We start from the raw sequence: 27,493 nt of genomic DNA on the forward strand, positions 1-27,493 counted from the left end.
GTTCTTAAAATAACTTCTTAGAAGAAACAGAATATCAAACATTTAATTACAGGTTGAAATTAGGCCACTTACCAAACAATTTTTTTTATTAAATGTTTTAAAAAGTCATTTTCTCAACATGAAATTCAGTTACTACATAAAAAACTGAGGTTAAAATTTCAAATGTTTTTGTACAGTTACTTACCATCACATACAAGTTATTCTTTTTTGATTTTGGTTTTACAATGTAATATTTTCCAATATTATGCTATCATGTTGTGATTTTGCATTAATAAAATATAGTAATTGTTACTTTTATACTTAGAGACAGCTCATTGATATTTTCTCATTTATTTTCATTGTACTGCTTGTAAAGGTCATTCATGTAACATTCAGGGTTGGTTAGGGATGTACACAATGCTTAGTATTGGCTAATGAAACAGTAATCCAGGCAACACAATGGCCACTTACTTAACCCCAACCATGTACCTTGCCCACAGGTAAAAAGACATTTCATCATGACAGTTTGTATTTTGCATGGGTGTAATTTAAAAAAACATAAAAAAAAAGAAACGTAGATAACCCACAAAATATTTACAAGGATGTTACAGAAGAAAGCAATCTGTCAGATGTAGCAGATGGACATTTACTTGCAGATAAACCTGACAACCCATAAACATCAGAATTCACTTCAGAAAGATACATTTATATGAATCAATGTGTAAATTAATGCATATATCTCAACATAGCTTTCTGTATTACTAAGATGTGAGATAACCTCACGATATATTTATTACTAATTTTCAATTTAAATTACACCCAAGAACTGCAGTATGTGATAGAAAGACAAGGGATATTGGTTTGTAAAAGACTTTTAATTCCTGAAGCAAAAAAGAAATGCTGGATAGCCAAGAAACTTCAATTTTTGTGGATAACAATGGAAAGAAGGATTATGGACCTCAGTTAGAAAAGATCGATCTCCCAGATTCAGAGTTCATAGAACTGAAAAATGGTGCGTTATAAAAAAAGGTTACAAAAGAACAACAAACTGAAGTAGAAAAACAAACACAAGGTCAGTACAATAACTATTCATGGAAAGAAGAAAGGAAACAACAACTTAAAGATCCTCACTTTCAAGAAATTTGCAAGATGAGGGATACTACATTATGCAGTTCCAAAGTAAAAATAATTTCACATAGTTGTTTCTCTACACTTGCCATAGAGTATGGTAAAAGCAATGAAATAAATTTTCTACTTGATAACTGCATTAAAATTGAAAACCAAGTACTGGAGTGTGGCCTATTTGTGGACATAGGAAATGGATACTTAACAGCCATCCCAGATGCCATTATAGGGTCTGACAGTATTACTGATGTCAAGTGCCCACTAAAAGCTAAAAGAATGACTCTTTTACAGGCTGTGCTGTTAAAGATTTGTTATACTTTATTTGATAATACTTTGAAACTGAAAAATACACATACATATTATTACTAAGTAGAGGGTCAACTCCATTTAACTGTTAAAAAATTTTTATTTCATTATTTGGACACCTCCTGATATAAGTATTGAACAAATTTCTAGAGATGACATTTTTTTGGATCGAAAAATTGTTCTTTTAACTGGATTGGTTTTATTTTCATGCACTATTGCCAGAAATAATAGATCCAATAATGACAAGAAGCATGGTTTTATGAGAACCAAACTATGTTCTTGAGGCCAAAATAATAATGAAAGCAAAAAAAAAAAATGAAATATAGACAATCTTCTAGAAGGTTTATTTGAACCTACATTTCAATATGTCTTGTTTTGTTTGAAGTATAAAGGCATCACTGGCCTTGTGATTTCTATTTATTATTGTGCATGTCTTGAAACAAGTTATACTTTTATGTATTTGTATTACATATCAATCTTTATGTCATTAATGTTTAATGTTGTTTTCAAATGCATTTTTTTAGCAAAAATAAAATTTTTAAAAATATTCCATTTTTTCTCTTTATAGGAGTTTACAATATTACATTACCAAACACATGGCTGTGCTATTTATTGATATTTTTTACACAGTGTGTAGAAACAAACAATTTGTATTTGTTTATTTTCATTACATAATTCAAAAAAATATTAAAAATATGTTAGGTAAATATCTAAAACTTTAATACAGAAAGTGCATCATCATTTCTGTCTTTGTAAAAGGCTGTAATGACTAAAACATGTAGTAAGACGTGTATAAAAATGTCCAGATGAATAAAATAAACTAACCCAACTCCACTTTTTCAGATCATTAATCAAATAAACCCTTATAAAGATGGATGTGTCTGAGGAGTACATTAGACATATAATGTTTTATGAGTTTAAAAAAGGTTAATAGTGTAGCAGAAACTACACGAAACATTCAAGGTCTTTATGGTGTGGTGTTTCTCAATGAAAAAAAATGCCGAAGGTGGTTTCAGAATTTCAAATCAGGTGACTACAGCTTAAGTGATGCGCCACGTTCAGGTCGTCCTGTTGAGTTTAATGATGATTTGCTGTTGGCTTCACTTGATGAAGATTGTACTGTAACAGTTGAAGAACTAGCACAGAAGCTGTATGTAACCCATTCAATAGTTCACTGTCATCTGTAGCAGTTTGGAAAGGTGTCAAAACTTGGAAAATGGATCCCCCATGATTTTAAAGAAGCCAACCTTAGAGAAAGTGTGGACATTTGCACTTATCTGCACTCTCGTGAATGCAAATCACCTGTTTTTGGACAGGTAAGTGATTGGAGATGAAAAATGGATATTTTATAAAAATGTTAAGTGCTACAGACTTTAGCTCAGTGCAAGTAAGTTGGCTAAAGCACAGCCCAAAATGGACTTCCATCCTAGGAAAGTCTTATTAAGCATTTGGCAAGATATTGCTGGAGTGATCCACTTGAAGTTGTTGCCACTCAAGGTAATGATCACATCACTCTTCTATTGTCAACAGTTACATTGGTTGGTTGGTTGATTTAATGTGTTATATATCACAAAGCAGCTAGGCTATCTGCACCAAACATCCGGTTAAAAGTTAAAAAGTAAATTTAGTAAAATTCATAAAAAGAAATTAAGGTAAAACAAAACAAAGTTTTAAAAAACAACAACAAAATAGCATAAAACCAATGTTTATATCTAGTCTACAATGTTAAGAGAAAATTACAGTAATTCAAGTTGTAAAGGACTTTCTGTTGCATAACTGTAATTATCATAACTCACCAGGTAAGTACAAAAACCATCGTCAGTCACCTGCAGTTGGCCTTTCCAGTCCTAGTTCCAAGTTATTTGATGTTATGGCCATTTTCAAGAAGGAAAATAATAGAAAGGTTTTAAAAGGTGTAGCAAAATTAAAATAACTCACCAGGATGACTGACGGATAGTTTAAACAGCAGCATTAGTCATCTGAAGTTGGCCTTCTTAGTCCTGGTTTTGAGTATTTTAATGTTACGGCCAGTTTCTAATTTCAAATCGAACTAGATTGTGATCTAAGTGTTACACAAACTACACACTGGTGCATCAGTTCCAGATAAAACAAAATGATGAGTTAAAAAACTGTGACCAATGCATAGTCTAGTTAGAACAACTTCCTCTTTCCGATCCTTACGGAAGCAAGATGGCCAATATAGGGTTTTATTTGGAAAAGCTTGTTTTCGTCTTGTTTACTCCAAGTTGACTGCCAGCTGGCATGGAGCTGAGCCTTGAATACAGGACCATAGTCCATGATTGGGACAGGCATAGCAGTGACAGTGCCAAAGCAGATAGACTTAGCTGCAGTTTTTGGGGGCTCGTTCCTGCGCATACCAACATGGCCCGGTATCCAGAAAAACTGGATAGAAGTAGATGTTAAAGAGAAATGGGCAAATTGGTTTTAAACATCAGCAAGAACAGGATGTGAGCCAACATGAAGCAATTCCGGGGCCAGTAGAGAACTAAGAGAGTCAGTATAAATAGTGCAGTTTGAGTAAAGTTTAGCTTCTATGTGATCCAGGGCAAAAGAAATGGTGTACAGTTCAGCAGTAAACACAGAAGCTGTAGAGGGGATTCTGCACACAACCACCAAATCACAACAAACTATGGCAGAGCCCACACAGTCACCTGGTTTCGAACCATCAGTATAAATAGGAATGGAAGGATGGTTCAAAAGATGTTCAGCAAATAGCAGACAGTATTTCCAATCAGGAGTGTCTACTTTTTGCAGATGACTTAAAGATAGGTCCCAATTGAGGACTGTAAGAAGCCATGGTGGGATAGGCTGACCAGTGGATACAGCAATGTTATCAAAGGACAGACCCAATTCATCCAACTGAGCCTGGATACGAAGACCAAAAGGAGCAATGGCAGACCATCTGTTCTAAAAAAAGTATGGCCCACCAAGGAAGGAAAACACAACCCCAGGTGAGATGCTTTGGTAAGGAACAAAGTGTCGAAGCATATAGTAAAGAGAGTTGCAAAGAAGGTTCATTATGTATAAGCTCTGAAATGGGGAAATGTTGACAGCCCCAGTGCAAAACCGAAGTCCTTGATGATGAATAGAGTCTAGTATCTTCCAGGCTGATGGTCTGGCAGAGCCATAGACCAGTGATCCATACTCGAGTTTTGATTGAATAAGAGCATGACATATCTTTAGCATAGGACGTCGTTCAGCTCCCCAAGTGGTGGAAAAAAGAACACAAAGGATGTTCAGTGCTCTTGGACATTTGACCCATAGCTGTTTGATGTATGATATAAAGGTCAGCTTACAGCCAAAGAAAAGCCCCGAGAATTTTGTCTCAGGGACCACAGGTAGCACAACTTCACCGATACGGAGTTCAGGATCAGAGTGAATACCACATTGACAGTAAGAGTGCATGCAAACAGTTTTAGAGAAAGAGAAGTTTAAGCCATTTGCTGTGGCCCATTTCAGTAAATGATTGAGGGTAGTCTGTAGCTACTACTCAATATACCCCATGTTCGACGACTGACATGAGAAGTGAAAGTCATTGACATAGAGCCCGTTTGCAACAGCGAGAGGGAGTTGTTTAGTGATGGCATTAATTTTAATACTGAAAACTGTGACACTCAGAGAACACAGCCCTGAGGGAAAGTGTCGAACCCACAAAAAGTTGGAATCTCCTGTCCATCAAAAAGTTATTAAAAATGGGCAAATGGCCACGTAACCCATATATATGGAGGTCTCGCAAAATGTTATACCTCCATGTTGTATAATAAGCTTTCTCAATGTCAAAGAATACTGATACAAGATGTTGTCATTTGAGAAAATATTCTCTGATTGATGTTTCAAGTCGAATTAGGTGGTCCATGGTGAAGCGCTGTCTCGGAACCCACACTGGGTGGGCAAGAATAAGTTTTTGATTTGAAGAACCAAACAAGATGAGCATTAACAATCCTCTCTAAGGTCTTACAGAGACAGCTTGTCAAAGCAACTGGATGGTAATTTGAAGGAATCTTGGGATCCTTTCCAGACCTAGAGAAAGGTAGGACAATAGCCTGGCACCAGGCATCAGGAAAAATATGCTCCTGCCAGATCCAGTTAAAAACAATCAGAAGAATAACACAACATGGCACAACATGTCATAGTGTATATCATCAGATCCAACTGATGTACTGCCAGTTTGAGTTCCACCAGTGTAAAGAGACGATTATAGTCATAGAGACAGCTTGAAAGGAAAGAGGTGATTACTCTGGGTATCAGCTACTTCCTGGTCATCAGAGAGCAAGATTGAGAGGAGGGCAGAATTATATTGCTCACTAAACATTTCAAATCTTGTCCCATATGACTTTGGAACTGGTGGTAGAAGATATGCCTGTTGTGAACTTAATCCAAGACTCCTGGCTTTGATGTCTTACCCACCAAGCATGAGCACAGGCCCATCGAAAAGTGATGCAGTTCGAAAGTGTAGGATATTCACAGAAAGTATCCCAGGCCCTTTTTTGAGCCTTCTGTGCCTTGTGGCAGGCAGGATTCCACCATGGACGAGGATATAGTGGAAAACGTGTCGTGGTTTTAAGAATACATTGGACAGTTGCTTCTCTAAGACAGTCAGTTACTGCTGCCACACAGCTGTTGATTGATGGCTTACAGACGATGGCAGGATCAAGTTCTGTGAGAGCAGTGAAAGAGGGTAAGTTTGCCTGATCCAGCTTCCACTGGGGCACGCAGGTCGGGTGGCATCGACCACAGCCAGTCTCTCTCAATACTATAGGAAAATGATCACTGCCTTGTGGATTACTGTCAACCCTCCATGAAAAATGGGAGAATAATAAAGGGGAGGAAATTGAGAGATCAATAGTAGTAAAGGACTGACTAGGTGCATGGAAATAAGTTGAAGAACCAGTATTGAAAAGAGAAAGGTTGTGATCAGAGTGCATATGCTCTACAGAGTGACCCCTCCTATCAATATCAGCACTTTCCCAGAGGGGATGATGTCCGTTAAAGTCCCTCAGGATGAAAAATGGAGATGGCAACTGTTCAATGAGAGCATCAAGGTCTGATTGATCACTTCTCTCCAGGCGACAGATAGAGAGAACAAACAGTGATAGTACGACCCAAGGAAACATGGATGACTACGACCTCAAAAGGTGTGTCAAGTGGCAAATACTGGGTAGGCACATGCTGATCAACCAACAGTGCCACCCTTCCATGCACTCATCCATTACACAGCCTGTCATTTCTGTACAAAGAAAACTGCCGAAAGGTGACTATATTGGCAGGTTTCAGAAATGTTTCCTGTAAGGAAAGACGTACAGGATGGTAAGAAGCAATCAGTGTTTTGATGTCATCCAGATTAGAATGTAAACCTTGACAGTTCCATTGTATCAAGATGGCCATTTTTATTTATGTGTAGGCAAACTGGGTGAAGAACCCCTCTGTTTATGACCACATCTTTTTTTCCTTACTGTCCTCATCCTTGGATCCTGCTCTGGGTCAATTGGACAGGTCTTTGCTGTTGGAAGGGAATTCCAGTGACTGAGGACATGAACAAATGATTGTTTTGCTTCTTGTGGTGGGAGAACATGTATTCAAGGAAATGCCTGTACCTGGAACCAAAGGATGTTAATCTTGGGGTTTGTTGGAATGTATGTATGGGACAGAGATAGGTGTTGAAGTTGATTCATCAATTCTTTTTAACCATGGAGGTTAAAAGCCTTTTCATTTGTTTGGAGAATAATTCTTTTGAAGGCACAGAGAGATCTGTCTGCACTCTCACTGTAGTTGTGGAATGAAGTGCGGCAGAATACGCCCAAGATGAGGTGCTGGACAACAATTTTCGAGCCTCAGGATAAATAATGTTATGAATCATTTTCAAGTGCTGTACTTCTTTTTCTTCCAACCATTTAGAACAAGAACAAAAGTAGGATGGGTGAAAGCCATTGCAATTGATGCAATGAGCGTCCGTTTCACACTCGTAGGTATCATGGTTCTTGCCATTGCAACGAGCACATGTCAAGGAACCACGACATGACGTCTTTGAGTGACTGAACCCCTGATACTGGAAACATTGGGGAGGGTTTGGAATGTATGGTCGTATTCTGCAATTAAGATAACCTGCTTTGATGGCGGCAGGTGCACGTGGTGATGTAAATGTCAAAACGAGGATATTTGTCGGAACCATAATTCCATCTTTGCGAGTGGATATACGCCTCACTGCAGAAACTCCTTGGGTGGAAAAACCAGTAAGAATCTCTGACTTTGGGATGTTCTTCAAATCTCTCTCAACAATAACTCCTCACGATGAATTCAAAGTAGCATGAGGTGTAAGCTCCATAGGTATATCCCCAATTGCCTTTGAATGCAAGAGGAGTTCACTGTGTTGAGATGTGGATGTTTCCACAAATATGTCATCAGATCGAAGCTTCTTTACTGACTTTGGAGAGCCAGCAAGTTCCTCTTGTCCCTTCTGAATGTGAATGCAATATAAGAAAATGAGGTAGAACAGGTAGTACAGAAGGTGAGGATTGCTGCTCAGAATTTTCAAGATGTGGTCGCTTACCTATAGACTGTTTTTTCACTATTTTATTAAGATTTTTAATTGGAGTATCTATAATAAAGAAAGGGAAAGTTCAGTGCTCATGGAGCCCTACGAGGGGATGCTCTACAATGCCAAACAAGTACACTGCAGCAACGCCAAAGTTTCGTGAGCACTATACCCAAACACCAGCATCTAATACAATGTCCACAACACATGTTGAGAGCATCCAACACTGGTGCTTGGTTGACCCTACCCTGAGTGGATCAGCCTACTGACCAAAGTGAGGCCACCCCAAGGCTGCCAGTCTACAGGAATTTAAGGCCAAAGTGGTATATTAGGGTTAGACCCCTCAACCACCAGGATCCTATCTTCCCCTTCATGGGTTGCCATGCACGGCAAACACATGGGTGGATGTTTAGATCCCAGAGGAGGTAAACTGAAAGAACAGAACCTTCCCTGGGAGGTCCCCTCACCACGTACAGGAATCCACACCAAGGGGAATAATAATGGAATATACATTATTAAATAACATTAAAAGCATTTGATATCCTTTCTCTCCTTTAAACCTAATATTAAACATTACTTAACGGATGACCTAATAGTTTACAAATATTTTCAATGCTTTGCAGTTGTTTTGTTGCATTATTATAAATAGTTTGAATTAAAAAATAATCACATAAAAACTGCAACTTTCCCAACTTTCAATCAGTTTTGAACTTAACTAGTTTTGGGATGTCAGTTGGGCTTTTCCTAGAAACTTCCTTATTTACCACAAAAATATTCTAAATAACAGGTATTTGTAATTGTTTCTTCCAACATTGTGTTTCATGTATTCTGGAGCATTTCTTTGCCTGTTAGGGTAGAGACATATAACCCTTATCATTAAGACAGTCACATGCCAAGTTTTGCACATTGATTTAAAATAGGCAGAAACTCCTTTGGTATAGGACCACTTATTTTTCAGTTAATGGTCATGAAAGCAAAAGACATCTTGTAAATTGCTATATATATAATGATTTATTAATGTAATTTTTTTTTCAATTATGTCGAGAAAACCCACTTGCAGAGAAAAATATATATGTAAAAATGGCTCATTTGGGTTGAGAAAATATTTTACGTAGATGAGCGAACAACGTTTTGACCTCTTTGGTCATCATCAGGTTCACAAAGAAAGGAAGAGGTAACTGACCGGAGGCTGACCACATGGTCAAAACGTTATCCGCTCCTCTACGTAAAAAAACTTTCTCAACCCAAATGAACCGTTTTTACATGTATAATGTAATTGTTTTATTTTACACAGTTATATAAAATATTTATGTGTAAAGATTTTACACGTGATTTTAGTTTTATATTAATCTTCAGTTCACACACGTTGAAGATATCTTAAACATTGTCACCATTGAAATTTTCACAAAAAGGTAGCAAGGGGTTTTTATAAAACAACTTATTACATAGTTATGAATATTCTTTCATTTTAAAGTAATTGTAATTATGTGTTGTTTGCCAAGTGTTTAGTTCTCAAGAAGTGCAGTTTTATATATCTCTTGCAGATTGATATTTTTATATTTATCTACAATACTATTGGTTTCCAGAGGTTCACCACTGTGCAGACAATGTAGTTTGCCTTAGGTAGATTACTTGACCTGATTCTCTGTAGAATGTGGTATTTCACAGAGATGATAGCATTTCTGTAATATGTAAAATAAAACCGATAAACAATCAAGTGATCTCACTAAGCAGACAAAGATGGCTCTTTTACATTGTAAATATCTATGCAAAGTAAAAAATGGTGATTTTTATTGCACAAAACCCAAAATTTAGAAAGTAGCATGTACGAATACAGCCAAGAAAGAACTATGAATGTAGGTTTCATTTTCTACATGGTAACAAACTCTGCTGATAATTGCTTACCAGGCAATATCTTTCGAATTTATAAGGTCTATCTTGAAATACAGGTTTATTGTATTTGAAATGTATGAATGGTCTTTTCTGTGCAAGTTAAGTCATATAGACTGACATAACTAAACATCAGAAAATAATTAGTTTTTAGTTTTCATTTATTTATAGCACACTCAGCAGAAATAATTTGTCATAAGAATTCAGATTCAGTACCATAAACTTAGTTGTATGGTATAATATTTACTTTCATTGAAGTATATCTACCATAAAGAACAATACACACTACACATTCTATAAAAGCCAAACTTATACTTCAGATAATAGAGATCACAATGCTATGAAACCAAAAATATAAAAATTACAATTCTCTGTAGACCACTATTAAACTTGAGGATTAGTAATCTGACTATGCTGTTTATTAGTGGCAATCTATTTTTATTGATACTAGTTTTATGTTTCCATGAGTATTATGATTGGTTTGTATGCATTCCTAAACATCAGCTTGACCAATTGCTGAGAAATGTTTGTAATAGCATACAAGTTCTGGCAGAAAGAATTCACTACATATGTGTCATGTGAGATTTCATCAACATAATAGGGACAGTATTGTACACAGGTTCTGCCTTTAAAGTGGATCGCCTACTAACTGCAATGTAACATATTCATGCATCAATGCCATCTATTGATATAAATTAGTCATAGTTGCCTCTGAAGGAAATCCTTATATAAATATTAAAAATTGCAAGTAGAGCTGAGTGAATATTGATTAATAAATTGCTTTTGAGTGTCAATTACATTAGTGTCACAAAATAAATGGTTAATCAAAATTATAAATAAACCATATTTCAAGTATAATAAAAAATAAAAATAACAATGGGATTAAAAGACCCACACTTGAATTTAATCACTAAAATAAACTTTACCTTGGTTAGATACTTGTCTGTGGATGTGGTCCTGAAGCTTAGATCGAGAAGAAAACATTCCACCACAATATGGACAAGCCATAATTCTTTCTTGTGTGTGTGAGCGAAGATGTTCTTTCAATTTATACAAACTACGAAAAGCTGCATCACACTCTGAACAAAATAAGAGAAAATTTGAAAGCATGTTATAAGTTTAAACTAACTGACCATCTAGTCTACAATTTAGGTATAATTACTTTAAAATATAATAGAATCAAGACATACAAAATATTATAATTTCCAATTATAAGAAAATATATTTTATTTTATTCATAATTATACAAAAGTGTAACTATTATCACAATGATTAAGATACACACAATCATATCACGCATGATGGAAATACTTTGAAAGTGAATGAAACAAGAACTATATTATCTAAACTACTGATACTTAAACTTTACTAGAAATCTGTGGAAGTTAATAAACTTGTTATAAATTCAAATGAATTTCAGACTTTTTCAGAGTAGTTCTCTGCCAATTGTTAATCTCTCAAGGAAGTTACAATGAAAGTAAATTTCCACTTATTTTTATATAGACTTTAATCATTATAACACAATTTAGATTGACTAGCATAAAATACTGGAGCACCTTTGTGTTGTTCAAAGGCACCCTCATGTTTCAGAGACCTTATAATCTCAAATTACTTCTGTAACTATATCAAAACGGGTCAGTACTTTCCCAAAAATTCATGTTAAGACATTTGCTGGTGGTACTATAGCAGGTTTACTATGTTTGGCCTTGCTAGCTTTTGAGGAATATCAACACAGTTCCAAAAGTGGTAACTCCAGAAATCTAAAAAAAAGGAGCTCACCATGAACCTAATGCTTGATTACATTTCAAAAATTCTGAAATCTTACTCCTAGTCCCATCATACCAATGCGACTTTCTAGGTAGCTTTCAAAACCATTTAATAATCAAAAAGCTAACCTAAAGGGGAATGGTGTCCATACTCCTCTGAAATTCAGTAAGAATGTCTGCTAAATGTACTTAAATATGCATGTCAAGTTTGTAAGAGGGGGTTAGAAATAAGGTTTGAAACAAAATAATGCTCCAAAGATTAAGAGAGGTGGACATGACCATAAAATCTACAAATGTACTCCTGGACCACTATCACGCCTGGATGACTACCTGGGTCCTGTTTCAGCTTCCCTTGGTATCCCAAATAAATAAGAGTAGGAGGCTACTACATATCGACAGGGACACCAGGGAGATCCTCAGATCTGTTCCCACTAGCTCTAAAATTGTTGAAGAAATCTGCAGACACAGAAGCTTACAACTACACAATGTAAATTAATACTGGACAGGTCTTACAATTAATATAAATATAGCATGTGTTAGCCTAAATGGCATACACACACACAGAGCAAATTACAGTTTGATCATTTGCTTAGTAATCATTACAACTTCAAAAAAAACTTACATAGAAACTATATCATTATTTAGTATATTAAAGAGTTAAAAAAGCCAACAGCTACTAACAGCCTACAAATATATTTCTAAGAAGTATTATAGGTAAACTAATCTATTGACAAACATTATGGAAATAGTGTTCACATAAAATTAATTGTATCCTATAATCAAGTTAGAATAATTTTTCATATATAGAAAGAAATAAAAACTTCTGTTTAGTGTTTGATGTTAAGGGTAAAACAAAACTTAAGACTTTTACAAACAGTTATTCAGACTTACCAATTAATAAGTATCCATGAATTTTCATTTAGTTCTAAAAAATAAATTGCAAAGCAAGCCTTCATATCCAATTTTGAAGGCACTAATAAATGGTTAAGTTACTTTTTAACTCACTAGCAAATTTGAGATTACTACTTAAAACAACAGATGGTTTCTTGTCTAAAAAAGTAAACGTACTGCAGGTAAGTGAGTCATGCATTAAATCATTACATGTTCATTAATATGAATATATCATATTTACATGTATAAATATTCTATCATGCTTTTATTAGGAATATTTTTGAATATCCAAATTTATTTCCATTACTTGTAACAATGGTCTTTGGTCTAGATCAACAAAGCCTATAGTAACTCCTTGCTGATAGCCATTCTATACTAAGTGATAAAAGTAGGATAGTATTCTTTTGCATGGTAAAACTGGTAAGAATTTTAGTGTCAGTAAGGCCTTTCAAAAGATGGGATGCATGCACATGATTATCTATTTTTGATTCCATTCCAACTTATAAAAATATTTTTACGTTAAACTTATAAGAGGCATTTTTTTTCTTTTCCATTAACTGAAGTAGATGTTAGAACTAAAATGTGTACATTCAAATATTGAAGCTTAGGGTTCATGTAAATCAGTAGCACTAACTTCATAAAATGTGTTGGGTGGTGGAGGACAACCACTGTAACAGTAAAAAACTAAAGTTACCTTCATCACTCCCTGTTGTGAATAAGGTATTTTATTACTAAAGGTTATGTTGTACATGCTAAAAGATGGAAAAGCATTAGAACTCAATAGGCCTAACATTTGTGGTGACAATGTACTAATTACAGTTTATGCACTTAACTGAAAGAGAAACACCTGTTGTTAGTAAGAGTCATACAGGGGCAAAACACAATTTGGCACCCCTATAAATTGTACTAACTCCATCCACCCACCCTTTATACTCTTACTTTCTAACTTCTAACCTTACATGGTACTTTATCTCACCACATTGTCATGATTATCTGGTCTTTGAAAGTCAATTAGCTGCTTTACAGAAATAGCTCATTATGTATATGCTACACATGGCACACCTGAACCTAACACATGGGGGCAAATGTCCTCCCTGCACCAATCCCGCTATGCCACTGCAGTTATAGAAACCTTCTTACTCAAATTCTTGCAGTCTAGATTAAATAAATGCATGAATCACAGAAGTATTATTACCTGAACAGTAAGAATCTGCAAATCTTCATTCTACAATGTGCACTGGGAAATCTTTTCTTTCTGTCTTCCAAGTTGTAGCTAACACTAACTCGTAATATTCCTGTGTTAATTTCTAGCTCTGCAAAGTAGTAATATTTTGTACCTTACAGCATAAGGCAGAAAAATGATGGGTTAAATTATTATCATTGAACTCACCTTGCCATTTACATTTAACAGGATCTTTTGGATTATTTCCTCTCGGGTATTCCTCTGCATGTTCTTCAACATGGCGGTAGAAACATTCTGGGCTCTCATAAACATTCTGAAAATATTTATTACATTTTCATAAAATTATTCCATTTCTGTTCATCACAAGAGTAACTACTACTAACATAAATATTCTACTGGTCAAGTTTTAACTATAAAAATGGAGATAACTTCATGATACTTCTGATCAAAACAAAACAAAACAGAAGAAACTGTATGAACCTAAAATAAAACCAGCCATTTTTTTTTTTTGTTTCACTCTTTGAAAAAATAAGCCTAATAATTATTCTTTATTTTTACTTGAAATTTCTTTGTCATAAAACCTAACTTGAATTACAATGATATCATACACTTTTCAATTCAAATTTGAAGCTTTAATACAATTACATTTTTGACAAAAGTTCAGAAGCTCACAAATGGGACCAAACTTCACATAGTTTCATAATTTACATTAAAACTATTACTGCTGATATGCAACCAATGAAATCTAATTGACGACACTTTCTCCTATTGAAAGCGAGCCTGCTCTATATATTATACTCAACTCACCATAATATATAGAGATGTGTACATGCAAGCAAAATACCCAAAATAATCAAATATTCATATTACACTTATAACAATTTTAAAATTACCTCACAATTCTCCCAGCAACAATTCAAGCTATTTGGTAACTCTGGAATGGCATTACGGCTTAAATGGTCTAAGGTGCAAGATGGAAGCTTTTTGTGATTTATAAAGTTTTGCCCAAAACATTTGATTTTAGTGTGAAAAGCATGAAAGAACACATGTCTTCTAAGTTCACCAGTGCTAGAAGTCACTGCTTTACAATCTCTCCAGCAGCACTGTACAGAGTCTAAGATCAAAATTTACAAATTACATAATATTTGAATCAGTAATGCTATCTCAAATTTCAAACTAAGTGCATTAAAAGTTGTGCCAACTAAAAAAACATGACTGAAAACATTTTTAAAATACTTTTTATTCTAATTTTCTCGTCTTAAAATATACAATCAAAATCTCAGTACATTAATACTTTGCTCCCACAATCCTGAAAATACAATTGCTTGTTTGACAATTATAATTATCAACAGATCAAAAAATCCAATTTTGAATATTTAAATTCTACTCTTTGATAATTTTGTAAAATTAATTATAACAGATACACTATACATCAAGACATAGGAAATATTCATGCTTCAAGAATATACACATGCACAATTATTATTCTAAACAAGATCTTTTGCCCCACATATAATTTATATTGTATTTACAATTGTGAAGCTGGTTGATACTTATTATTTATATTTTAATACTATATAATTTAAGTAAAAAGAAGTTCAGTGATATTCCAAATTATAATGTGAAATGAATGCCTCCCTTCACTGTAATAAAAAAATACAATGATGTGAGCCATACCCAAACAAAAAACACACCATGTCTGCCACATGGAATAAAATGGTGTCATTCCTTTAAAACTAAACAACATTCTTGAAACATCTGTTTTTAGACATTTTTGTTTTGCACTAGGTTTTAAAATCCCTGATATTTATAATGATTTCACTCACATATAACATTACTTAAAGCTGCACAGCTTTGAATAAAAATTAAAAAATTATCACAAACATATTTAACATGCACAATAATTTTGTGTGTATAGGATTAAAAGAAATATGTTCTAAATGTTCTGGTGGGCTAAAATAAACCACCATTTTCAGAAGATAAAGGATACAAGGTTTTATTCTTGAGTAAATGTATGTGTACAAATATCACATTACACAGTGGTACCATTTACAAAATTGAATTCCAAAAATCTACTTTATGGCACTTGGACCTAACTTGCTATTCTTACCCATCATTTTGCTTTTAACAATTTATATTTAGAATCTACACCATCTACTCCAAACTGAGAAAGCTAAAAAGAAATGCTGATATTATGTATGCAAGATTTAGAAGACATTTACAATATTCTCTGTTGCAAAAGTATTCAACCCTTTGATACAGCAACTGTAAATCAGTTCAGGTGGAGAACATTAGTTTGAAATATCATTAATTGGGTGTAATGGTCTCTGTGAGTGTAATCAAAGTGGTTAACTTTACTTCAGAGTAAATGCATCTGTTCAAGCTGCAACTTATGACGGCAAACCAACCTCATGGCACTTTCCAAACAAGTGAGGAATACGGTAGTAAAGAAATATAGATAAGGAGGAGATTACAAGAAAATTTCAAAGTTGCTAGTTATCCCTTTGGATACAGTGAAATTTGTTATTAAAAGGTTGAATGTGTTTCATAACACCTAATCACTACCCAGATCAGACTGCTCTTCCAAATTAAGTGGCTGGGCAAGCAGAAAACTATTTAGGGGTTCCATTGTGAAGCCAACAGTAACTTTGCTCTTTTAAAGTCTCATGTCTGAGATGGAAGTCAGTGTTTATATATTGACAATATCCTGGTACCTACACAAAGGTGGCCTGTATAGGTGAATGGCAAGAAAGAATCATTACTGAAAAAAATGTCTTAAATATCATATGGTAGAGACCTATTAAAAAAACAACAACAAACAAAAGAACCCAGCAGTAACTGTTGCAAAAGGTGCTTCTACAAAGTACTGATTTAAGGGGCTGAATACCTTTGAACTCAGCAAATTTAATTCACGTTTTTGCTATTTGTTATTGACATTCAATCTCTTTCACACATAAAAGTGTTACATTTGATCATTAGTTTTGAATATAAACAAGTTAGTTTAAAAAAGGTTCACTTGTATTTCATCAAAATGGAACATTATTGGTAGAGATGAATACCTCTGCAAGGCACTATATGTATTTTACTCTTTAGTTTTATTTTTCAATTCATTAAAAATACACATTTTCCCTAAAAACATTATTTTTGTTGACCATGATAAACATATAGCAAACACATTAACCTATTATTTTCCATTTTTGGTTGCTAGTAACTTAGTTTATTTACATATACATAACTTATTACAATATTTGTTACAAACTGTATCTATGATATTAAGTTTATACCCTTTATCAATTGTTACATTGCTTAGACTTAGTTCTAATATTACATCTTCCGTACGTAAACAAACATTAAAAGTCCTATGTATAAAGTATAAGACATTTTTGTGATAATGGTCAACATATCACATGGCAGCAGTGCAAGTGATAATCTAATTTCCTGACAAGTAGCAAGTTAGAACAAAAATAATATGCCTCATATTTTTCACTATCCTGGAGCTCTGATGTTTTTTATTTCACAATTAAAAACAGTTATCATAACTATTTTACAACTGCTACTAATAATAAGGAATGGCTTAAGTGATGATGTATCGTGTGCTAACATTTTAAATTCTTCAAAAACTTTGTTAAATATTATATATAGAAGTTAACACTTATATGGACTGATGTTTGTTTTTGTTTTGGCTTAAAGTTATTGAATACACCAAATGTAACCTCACTTTTAAAATCATGCTTAAGTAAAATGGGACATGTGTCTAACTGCTGTCATAAATGACCCACAGGCAGTGCTACATCACGGCACATGCATCCATTGTACATTTTGACAATACGGCTATTAAATAAAATAGTGGTTGTAGTACAACTTATTGGCTAAGAAAAAAAGATATGTAAAATAAGATGAAATATTTTCTTACCTTCTGATAATGTAAATATATGTCCATTAACGTGATCTAAAAATAATGTCATTTTTTCATATTCGTAAGTACAGTTGTCCCATTCACATTGGAGCCGAAGTTCTTCCCATGAAAATTTTACGTAGTTTAAGCTCTTCTCTTTGTTGCTCATTTTGGATGAATCTATTTTATTATCACATTACATTAATAGTTGAAACAAACACAAAAATAATAATATTAGATAAGTATGCTCTAATCAATTTTCATATATATTATTAGCATGGATAAAATAAGTGTCATGAAGAGGAACAGAATCTCTGATTCCAAAAAAGTGAGAAGAGGAAAACTATATAATACCTTTATAAATGACTCCTTCAAAGTAAGGGAAAAGAGCAGATGTCTGTAGGAATCCTTCAAAGTAGTAAGGGGCAAGATAAACTTTCTACATGGTTCTTTTTAAGTAGAAAGAGGTAAGGAGAAACTACCTATATGATTAAAAAAACCAAGTTTAAATCTTTGTTCTGACATTTTGAGTATATCTCTATACAAGAGATTCTAAATTAATATCAGGTTTTAATTTGTATTAATCTGAAATTAATACAAATGAACTCACAGTACTTTAAAGTCCAATTGTTTTACTGGACATATGAAGTAGGGTGGTAGCTTTTAATATAATGAACTGCAGCCCGTTGGGATCAAAGCTATATAAATGGTAATCAACAGGTTGAATTTCTGCAGGCCACAATAAGTTTTAATCAGTAAAAACCATGTCAATTGTTATAGGTTGCCAGATCAGATAGATGAATCAATAATAAATTGTATAATGAGATCCGGATTCTTGCAATTAAAAATAATGATCCAATAATTACAGGAGACTAACTTTACATACACTGACTGGGATTGTATGGAGACCAATAGCAAAGAAGAGATTTCTAGAAGTGACTCTGAATGGTTTTCTATATCAAGCACTAAGGCAGCTAACTGTGAAGATGCCTTTTAGGTTTATTATCACCATTAATGACAATACAGTTGTAATAGTTCAAGTACTGGAAGATTTGAAAAGTGATCATTGCATGATTAGGTTTTCTGTTTTGTTACAGCTTGTAAAAGTAAGAAAAGACAATTTTTCTTATTTTAAAAAAGCCAATTCTAAAATCCAAAGCCATGAGACAAGATTTATTATTAATGAGTTGGGACAATGATATAAGCTGTAACGTGGGACAAGTTTGCAAAATTTTGAAATAAGCCTCATCTAATTCTAAATAAAAATGAAATAGAAACCCTATAACCCAAATGCTTTTGAAGGGTAGACCTTTCTTCTTTAGGGGCAAACTGGGAGAGGTAGTGTGATTGAACTCTCTAGATCAGTGGTTCCCAACCAGTGGTGCTAGATAACATTTCAGTTTGTTTTTGTTTATATTAAGGGTACTGTCCTATATATTCAAAAACTACATTTGATTTTTATTTCTTATTACAGACATAGCTTTTTACCTTGTTACAATAAACTATCGTTTCTACCGTCACCGGCACACTGAAATCTTAATGTACAATTGTAAACAAACACACATGAAACGTAAATGTGACCTAAATACTCGGCACAACTAATTAGGTTATGTTTGTGAACGCCGTCTTAAAGTGTCTATTATTTATTTATGTTATGTATTCACGTCATCGTGACTCAAGAAACTTCCAGAAGTATCCAGAATTAATCGATGACGTTATGTGATGTATATTTAAGAATGTTCTAGAAAGTCTCACAGACGTGATGCTATGGTAGTCAGTGCAGTGTTGATTCTGTGTTCGTGCAAAAAAACTTCATTATGTCAAACAAAAGGAAATGGAATGATGATTATGTGAAGTATGATTTCACTTGCATCAGAACAACTGAGAATCTGCAAAATCCCCAGTGCATGCTTTGTGACGCTGCCTTTCAAATGCAAATTTGAAGCCATCTAAGCTGCAGGAACACTTCAACAACTGGCATGGTGGAGCAGCTGTTGAATCGTTGAAAGGTAGAAGGGTCCGCTTTAATTCTCGAGCAACCCTTCCAAAATAAGGTTTTATATCTGCTGACAAACCACTGCTGATGGCTGCATACCACGTGACGTATAAAGTAGCCAAATCAAAGAAGCCCCATACAATTGCAGAAGAGGCGATAAAACCGTGTGCATTAAAAATGGCAACAACTGTTTTGGAAAAAGAAGCCTGAAACAAGCTTAAATTAGTGCTGTTATCAAATAATGTTATTCAAAACCGAATTGGTGATTTGAGTTTGGACATTCTTGGACCAAGTTATCACAGATATCAGTGCTAGTCCCTTGAAAATCTCTCTCCAATTGGATGAAACAACTGATGTTGCAAACTGCAGTCAACTCATCGCACAAGTGAGGTATGTCCATGATGGTTCCATAATGGAAGATTTCCTGTTCTGTGAACATCTGAAAACAACCAAAAAAGAGAAAGATGTCTTTCAGTGTGTGAAGGATGTCTTTACAAAATATGATTTAGATATCCAAATTATTGGTTCTGTGTGTACCGATGGTGCCCCTGCTATGCTAGGAAATAAATCAGGAGTTTTTGCACTGATGAAACAAGAGACTCCGCACTTGCAAGGAACTCACTGTTTTCTTCATCGACATGCTTTGGCATCAAAAACATTGCCTCCAAAGTTGAAAAATGTCCTTGACACTTCTGTGAAGACCATCAACTGGATTAAGGGTTGTGCTCTGAACCACCACCTCTACAAGTTACTTTGTGAAGATTTTGGAAGTGAGCATTCAGTTTTGCCTTTCCACACAGAAGTCTGCTGGCTGTCACGTGGGAGAGCTTTAACCCGCTTCTGATGGAACGTGACCATGATCTGCCCAGAGAAATAGAATCACAAGAATTCAATCAAATGCTAGCCTATTTGAGTGATATTTTCACTCATATGAATGACCTGAGTGTATCTCTTCAAGGGGAAAACAAACATATTGAAATGCTACAAAAAGTTAAATGCTTTCAAAGAAAAGTTACATCTTTGATGTCAACGGGTTAAAAGAGGGAATCTTTCAAATTTTCCATCACTGGAAAAAATGGTAGGTGAGGATAAGTCCCTAATTCCATGTGTGTGTGAAGAAATTGTGGATCATTTGGAAATATTATCAAAGTCATTCGATGGATATTTTGGAGGAGAACTGGAAACTTCTGAAGAATGGATTATGAATCCATACTCTTTCAATTTGGATAATATTTCAGATGATGATGAACTGAAGGAAGATCTTATTGAACTGCACACAAATTGAGTTCTTGAAATGCAGTTTAAAAGCAAAACTTTGGAACAATATTGGTGTTCAGCAATGGACACGTTTCCAAGACTTTGTGAAAAAGCACTAAATGTGCTCATCCCATTTGCAACAACATACTTATGCGAGTTTGGATTTAGTGCCCTTTTGTCAATCAAGACAAAATCTAGAAATCACTTGGGTGCACAGGCAGACTTGCAGACTGCTATCAGCAACAAACTGCTGCGTTTCGAAAAACTCGTAAGAAAGAAGCAGGAACAAGAGTCATTAAATTAAAATTGGCTTATGAACATTTGAACATTTCAAATTCAAAGAAATTTCATTTCATGCATGTATGAAAATTTATATTTTTGTGGGCCATGTGGGGTTTATGCAACTTTTAGTTTGTTGTAATATTTTTTCTTTTCCAAATGTTTCATTTTTGTTTATATATCATTAAAAACTAATTATAAAAATTTGTTTTGGCCACCTTCACCTTTATTCTTAAATAAATAATTACTGTGAAGGGTGCGAGAACATTAAAATTTTTTAGGGGTGCGGGGCATAAAAAAGGTTGGGAACCACTGCTCTAGATGTTATCTTTATTTCACCTAAATACATAAGCACATTTTTGAATACACATACATTTAGCCATTTCAAAATTAAAATATCACTCACACCTTTTCATACACACTCTTGCCATGAGCTAAACTGCACCAGAAATGAGACGCTCACAACAGAAAACAGAGAAATAAACATTTCCTGGAAAACTGGATAACCCCCATGATGTCACTAAACACCCTCTATACATATCACTCATTCAATCACATTACCACTCCCAGTTTGCCCCTGAAGAAGAAAGGTCCATCTTTCAAAAATGCTCAGGTTTAGGGTTTCCATTTCATTTTTATCAAGACTTCTTGGACCTATGTGCTTTTAAAATGTCATTAAATCAAAATAGGTATGATTAGAGAGAAAGGAGAATTGGAAACATTAAATGTAATTAGTTTATTAAAAACAAATGAAAAACAAACAGGCATAAATTTTGTAAGTTTATGGAATTTAAATTGAAAGATAAAATATTTACAATAATAGTAAAGGTTTGGATTTAATAAAAATAAAAAATAGTAAACAGCTGAATGATGATGTTAAAACAACAAATGTTTTAAAAGTATACTCAAAATCAACAAAATGTCAGAAAAAGGAACAGAGTTTTTCAAAAATGCTCATGAAAAGGCTTTCCTTGAACATATATCTCAAGATGGCTGACATGGGTATTAAAACTTGTATTAAAATAAAGTAGAGAACAATGTTCTGACCTTCTTAAGTCATCTACAAGTGCATTTATTGTCATCATGAATTTGTGGAACATTATAAGTTAACATCAAAATGTTTTCTTTTGTTTTTAAAAGATATTAACAGTATTTTTGGAAAACAGTGGTTACCTAAATCATGTAGATCAGTGTTTCCCAAACCTTTTCAGTTTGCTTGTTGCACACTTAATCTTCCTAATTTTCTGCAGCACATGTAAATATGTACATATGGCAGGTCTGCTAGCACCCAACCCCCCAAAGAGGCAGAAATTACTGTTATTCTTTGTATCAAGAAGAAAATAAATCAAATTTTAAATATTAAAAAAATTATTAAATTGCTAATAAACTTACATTACTAAATAAAAATTACTTAATAAACTGCTAAACACCACATCATACAATTTAGGAAATACTGGTGCAGATATTAATCTCTTCTAAGTTTAAAAGTGAAATATTAGAAACATGAAGGCACTCTCAATTTTGGTAGATCAAGAGGTAGTGAGCTAGTGTCTGAGGATTAAGCAAATGACAATGTTGCTCCTATTTATGAAGATGTAGTGAAGAGTTGTTCTGGTGTTACAGGTTGCTGAAAACAGACCATAGGTCTTAATAGGATGAACTTGAATATGGAAGGGTAATCTTGGGGAAAGAGGGTATGATCTTACTGAAATTTATAAAATAATTCATGGAACCAATGGAAGGCCTTTCATTTCTTTGTCTGATACTTTGGGATAACAGGATGAGAGCACAAGTTTAATATTTGGTAAAGATAGGTAAGGTTTCAGTTAAGACAAATTTATTTCTAACAGGGCAATTGGCTTTGGATTGAGTTGCTGTCAGTAGCAGAGGTCAACATCTTACAACAGTTTAAAGAATAATAATTAACAATTTCCTGAAAAGAAGGATGCATTTAATTTTTCACTTTTCTGAAGGATGTGTATGGACAACCTTAAAAGACCTTTATAAATCTTGTGCTCTCTAATATTGTTTTTAGAATATAGCATATAATTTAAGAGGCCTTTATTCTATCAGATATCTTGTACCAACTCAATAAAATGTAACTAGATCATCCGTCGTCTTTCAATTTTCATGAGAAAATTGGTGACCTTAATCTGTCCCTAAAACACAACCCTTTTATTCATGATATCATCCTAGCAGCTCTTTCCTAAACCTTTTTTTTCCAATAATTTAGTATCCTTTATTGAATAAGTCAAAATATATTCAACATTCTCAGTGAGACCAAAATATGCCTATGTAATTATGTCTTGTTTTGTACTCAATGTTTATATCATAAAAATATTTTAAAGGTTACTACTGACAATAGGGCACTCAAACCGTTATGTTATCTATTTTTTATCTAGCATTCCCCAAGTTTACTACAAAATAAGCTAATACAATTCACTTCTCATCACCAAAAAAAAGTTAAAACAATGTTCCTTAACAAATGGTTCTTAATCCCCTAGTAGTTGAGATAATTTTTACAAGATTTGAGAAACATTTGGTAATAATATCATTTTCAGTGTCCTGGTTCTACAGTTCTTAACAATATTTTAATCTCCTTCTAATTTATTAAAATATTTACAGAAGGAGAAAGCTTGATGGAGCTCAAGAATTAGGACAATATCTCACTTTTGTTAAGCCAAACTTTAAATCGCTGTATTCTTCAAACAAGCTCAGAGGTTTCATTCATTTTAGTTAAATGGTTTTGTTTTCAGTTTTATTATGTTTTAACAGTTATATTTCAATTTTACTTTGTTCTAACTGGAAACAGATAAAAGTATCAGAGATTCAGATTTTATTGAAAATATGTTATATTCAATAAATTCAACATGTCCAAATTACTTTATTTTACAAAACTTATTACTGCTTAAAAGTGGTTTGCTGCAAAAGTTATTACTGAATTGTAATGGAAAAATAAAGTAAATTTCTTTACTAAATGCATGATTTTATATTAAACAGTTTTACAAGGCTTCTTTTATAAGACTAGAATTTTTTCCATAACACAAGTAAAACTAACTAGCCTATAATTTCAACTTTTATAACTTTTTTACACAAGTTCATTTCACATGAAATAGCCAATTGTTTGGATAAAAACTAAAATGTCATATTTTTAGCACACACCAATTTTATTAATCAAAATATGCTCCATTTACTGCAATGGTTTTTCTCCCAATGGAATGCTAATGAAAATATTCCGTCTCTATAAATCTCCAATGTTTTGGAGACAATAAACTCTTCTGATGTTTTGACAATAGTTTCCCAATTCCTAAATGTTTTTTTCTAGAAAAACAGCACTAAGTGCCAGAAGAGCTAATAATCAGTTGAAAATACATCAGGTGAGTATGGTGGATGCTCCAAAATTTCATATTTCAATTCTCTCAATGGTGATTTGTGAGGTACAGGGTTTGATGTTATCTTGCAGCAGAATCAGTCCATGCCTCTTCACCAATGATGGCTATTCAGTGGTTAATTTTTGATTAATTTTATCAATTTGTTGTCAGTGAGATCATGCTGCAATTGTTTCACCTAGTTGCAGAATGAAGTAATGGATAATTCCTTCTGAAGCCCACCATATTGTCACTATAAATTTGTGTGTGTGTGCAAAGGCAATTCCGGCACATTTTGGAGTATCACCTGCATCTAACCAATGTCCTGATCTCTTCCAGTTGTAGAGAATCCACTTCTCATTGCAAGTAATGATTTACTTTAAGAATGCTCCATCTTGTTCCTAACCAGTTTCTTTCGTTCTGTCAATTTGTATGGTAACCATCTATCCAATTTTTTTAGACTTTCTGATTGCATCCAGGTAACAAGAAACATTTGCACTAAAAGCTTCCAAGTCTGCTGCAAGTGCCTAAAGTGTTGTTTGTGGGTTAACTTTCACAACAGCTCTTAACTTTTATTCATTCACAACAGATTGAGGCCTTCCTCAAGGTTATATCACCAGAACAAAATTTCTGGAACCAATGCTGGACACTGTTGAGAAGGAGTCCTTTGCTTAAATGCCAAATTGCTGTTTTAGCAGCCTTGGCTGCATTTTTTCCCAATTTGAACTCATACTAAAAAGTAGTCTTAATTCTTTTGAAGACATCGTCTTGTATAATCTCAAAGAAACACAAAAACAATTATTATACAACTTAGCATGACACACAAATGAAAAGCACAGCACTATCGTCAATACTGAATAGCATATAGTCAAATTACTGTATCCAACTTATCCTAATCGCAGTCACTCTGCAACAAAGTGAAAGTCGACCATTTCACAGGAAACAACCTAATACAAATAGGAATAATATAAGCAACTCTCCTATCCTTATGTGTCTGCATATCTACTGAGACCAAACATGAAAGAAAAAGTGAGAGGTTAGTATATCTAATATTTTACATTCTTAAAACTGAGAAAACTATTTTCTCATTCTGCCAAGCTCTATTTGTAATCACTTAATTTTTACTTATTATAGATCAGTGTTTTTCTGCCAGATTTGTCAGTTGACTCTTGCATCCAGGCTTTGGTCTTTGTAACCCCCCCCCCCCATTTATTCACATATGGAAAAAAAACCCTGTAATTCATAACAAAAGTAATATGTGCACTTCTTATATGCACTAAGAACACAAAAACAACAACCTGAAAAACCTGCTTACAACTCCTCATTTGAGAAATACTGCTATAAATTAAACATATATACAACTTTTTTTTTTTAACTGGGGCCTACCTTGTCTTTCCAAAATTTTAAACGTTTCCTCTCATCCCATTAATTTTGAACTGTAGTGCAGAGGATATTATCTCATCATTCTTGTGAGTAACCATGGTTACCTGAAGATCACATCTTACTCTTGTTAAGAAAAAGTAAATTGAGAGATCTTAACCAATCCCATCAATGAAACCCTTTCTATTAAGCCCTTTTGAGAATTATTTTAAATAAATCAATACTGGACAGTAGCATCTTTCACATATGCAGATAACTTTAATGTGTCTTAATTGTTGTAATTAGAATGTCCCTAGTGCAAATCACAGAACCTGTTCATCATCAATACTTACTTGAATGTCAGACCTCCTGCATCACTAGTCAGCACCCTTAACCCATTTGGAGGGAAAAACTATTCATTACTTACTGTAAAATAGTCTAATTCTTAGTTTTACATGGTCATTTTGTGATTCATTGATCATGCTCAACACTGACAACAGGGGATCACTAGAAACTTTGAACTTAAAATAAAAATGTACCCTCTTTTTTAATTGTTGTATTATCTAACCACTACATAGTTATTCATTATTCAAGAAACGAAGATTCAACTTGCAAATGCAAGATCACAGAAACACTAATTTTAGTTTTTGGTAACACTTAAACAGTTCAAGTAACTTTCATAGCATATGATTTGTACAATTTCTAGAAAACTCGAAAACTTTATACTTTGGCATAAAGCTTCTACTTTCAACCTACAATGTACGTTAATCTATTTGGTACTTTCGCAAAGTGACCCAATTTAAAATTCATAAATCAAAAATAAAAGGTCAAAATTAGAATTTAATTTACAGTGGTAAAACAAATAATATCAGGCTATAGGCATCGCTGTAATAACTAAAATAACACACACGTATTTATTAAATAAATAAACAACATAATAAATACGTCCGAAAATTTGAAGTTGAACTTAGTTTTGTTACTTATTCAAACCATCAAAGTTATTGTTACTTGCACTTTCCAGCTTACAACGTACACTTAAGTTATTTCGCAAAGTTAGATAACTGCCAGAAAAATAAAATATAACCGAGCTCTTTAATCTTAAATTTCCTGTTTTTAAATTCACCAAAATCTCAGGGTAAAACGTGAAATTAACTGTGACACTCCTCTTGATTTCCAATAAAATAAGAAAAACAATTAGTTCAATACAAACCTTTTTCGGTTTGGATAAAGATTTCTGTTCGTATTTGAATGTAAAACTTTTATATATATTTTCGTATAGCGTAAAATTTCAGAGCCTGACAGAATGAGCACTGTTTCCGCAATGGTTGCTGGGATAGTAATTTTGGCGGAAATCTTGGATTTAAGATTCAAGTACAAAGAGAGGACTGATGAAACTCATTTCTATGAAAAATAATGAATATAAAATTCCAAATATCAGAATAAAAGAGGGAAGTTCAGTGTTAAATAAAGTTTTATAAAATGTAAAAATGGTTTTTAAGATTACAAATAAGACGAAAAATAAGATTTCTGGACAAAATGAAATCTTCTTCTTTTAAATAAAGAACTATTTCGTTCAAAGCAAAGTACGGAGCTAAGAAAACAAAATGTTGTGAGCCAGCGAATTCTACTTTTAATTTGTTGAGGTT

At 33.6% G+C, this 27,493-nt stretch overlaps 1 protein-coding gene across 2 annotated transcripts in view; it reads right to left on the reverse strand.

Annotated features, from left to right (window-relative positions):
- The window catches only part of Hinfp (Histone H4 transcription factor), a 43,589-nt gene extending 16,380 nt beyond the window's left edge, over window positions 1-27,209 (reverse strand). The window contains exons 1-6 of one of the 2 annotated variants that reach the window (XM_076510907.1): window positions 27,058-27,209; window positions 17,943-18,070; window positions 17,607-17,768; window positions 14,587-14,807; window positions 13,901-14,006; window positions 10,780-10,932 (exon numbers count right to left, since the gene is read on the reverse strand). In XM_076510907.1, the coding sequence (XP_076367022.1) occupies window positions 10,780-10,932; window positions 13,901-14,006; window positions 14,587-14,807; window positions 17,607-17,757 (631 nt within the window). In that variant the 5' untranslated portion in view covers window positions 17,758-17,768; window positions 17,943-18,070; window positions 27,058-27,209. The remainder of the gene's footprint in view (window positions 1-10,779; window positions 10,933-13,900; window positions 14,007-14,586; window positions 14,808-17,606; window positions 17,769-17,942; window positions 18,071-27,057) is intronic. The other variant, XM_076510906.1, reaches the window with a different exon arrangement.
- Between the last annotated feature and the right edge of the window lie 284 nt (window positions 27,210-27,493).

This window comes from Tachypleus tridentatus, chromosome 7, assembly GCF_004210375.1.
Source record: "Tachypleus tridentatus isolate NWPU-2018 chromosome 7, ASM421037v1, whole genome shotgun sequence".
NCBI classification, from domain to species: domain Eukaryota; kingdom Metazoa; phylum Arthropoda; class Merostomata; order Xiphosura; family Limulidae; genus Tachypleus; species Tachypleus tridentatus.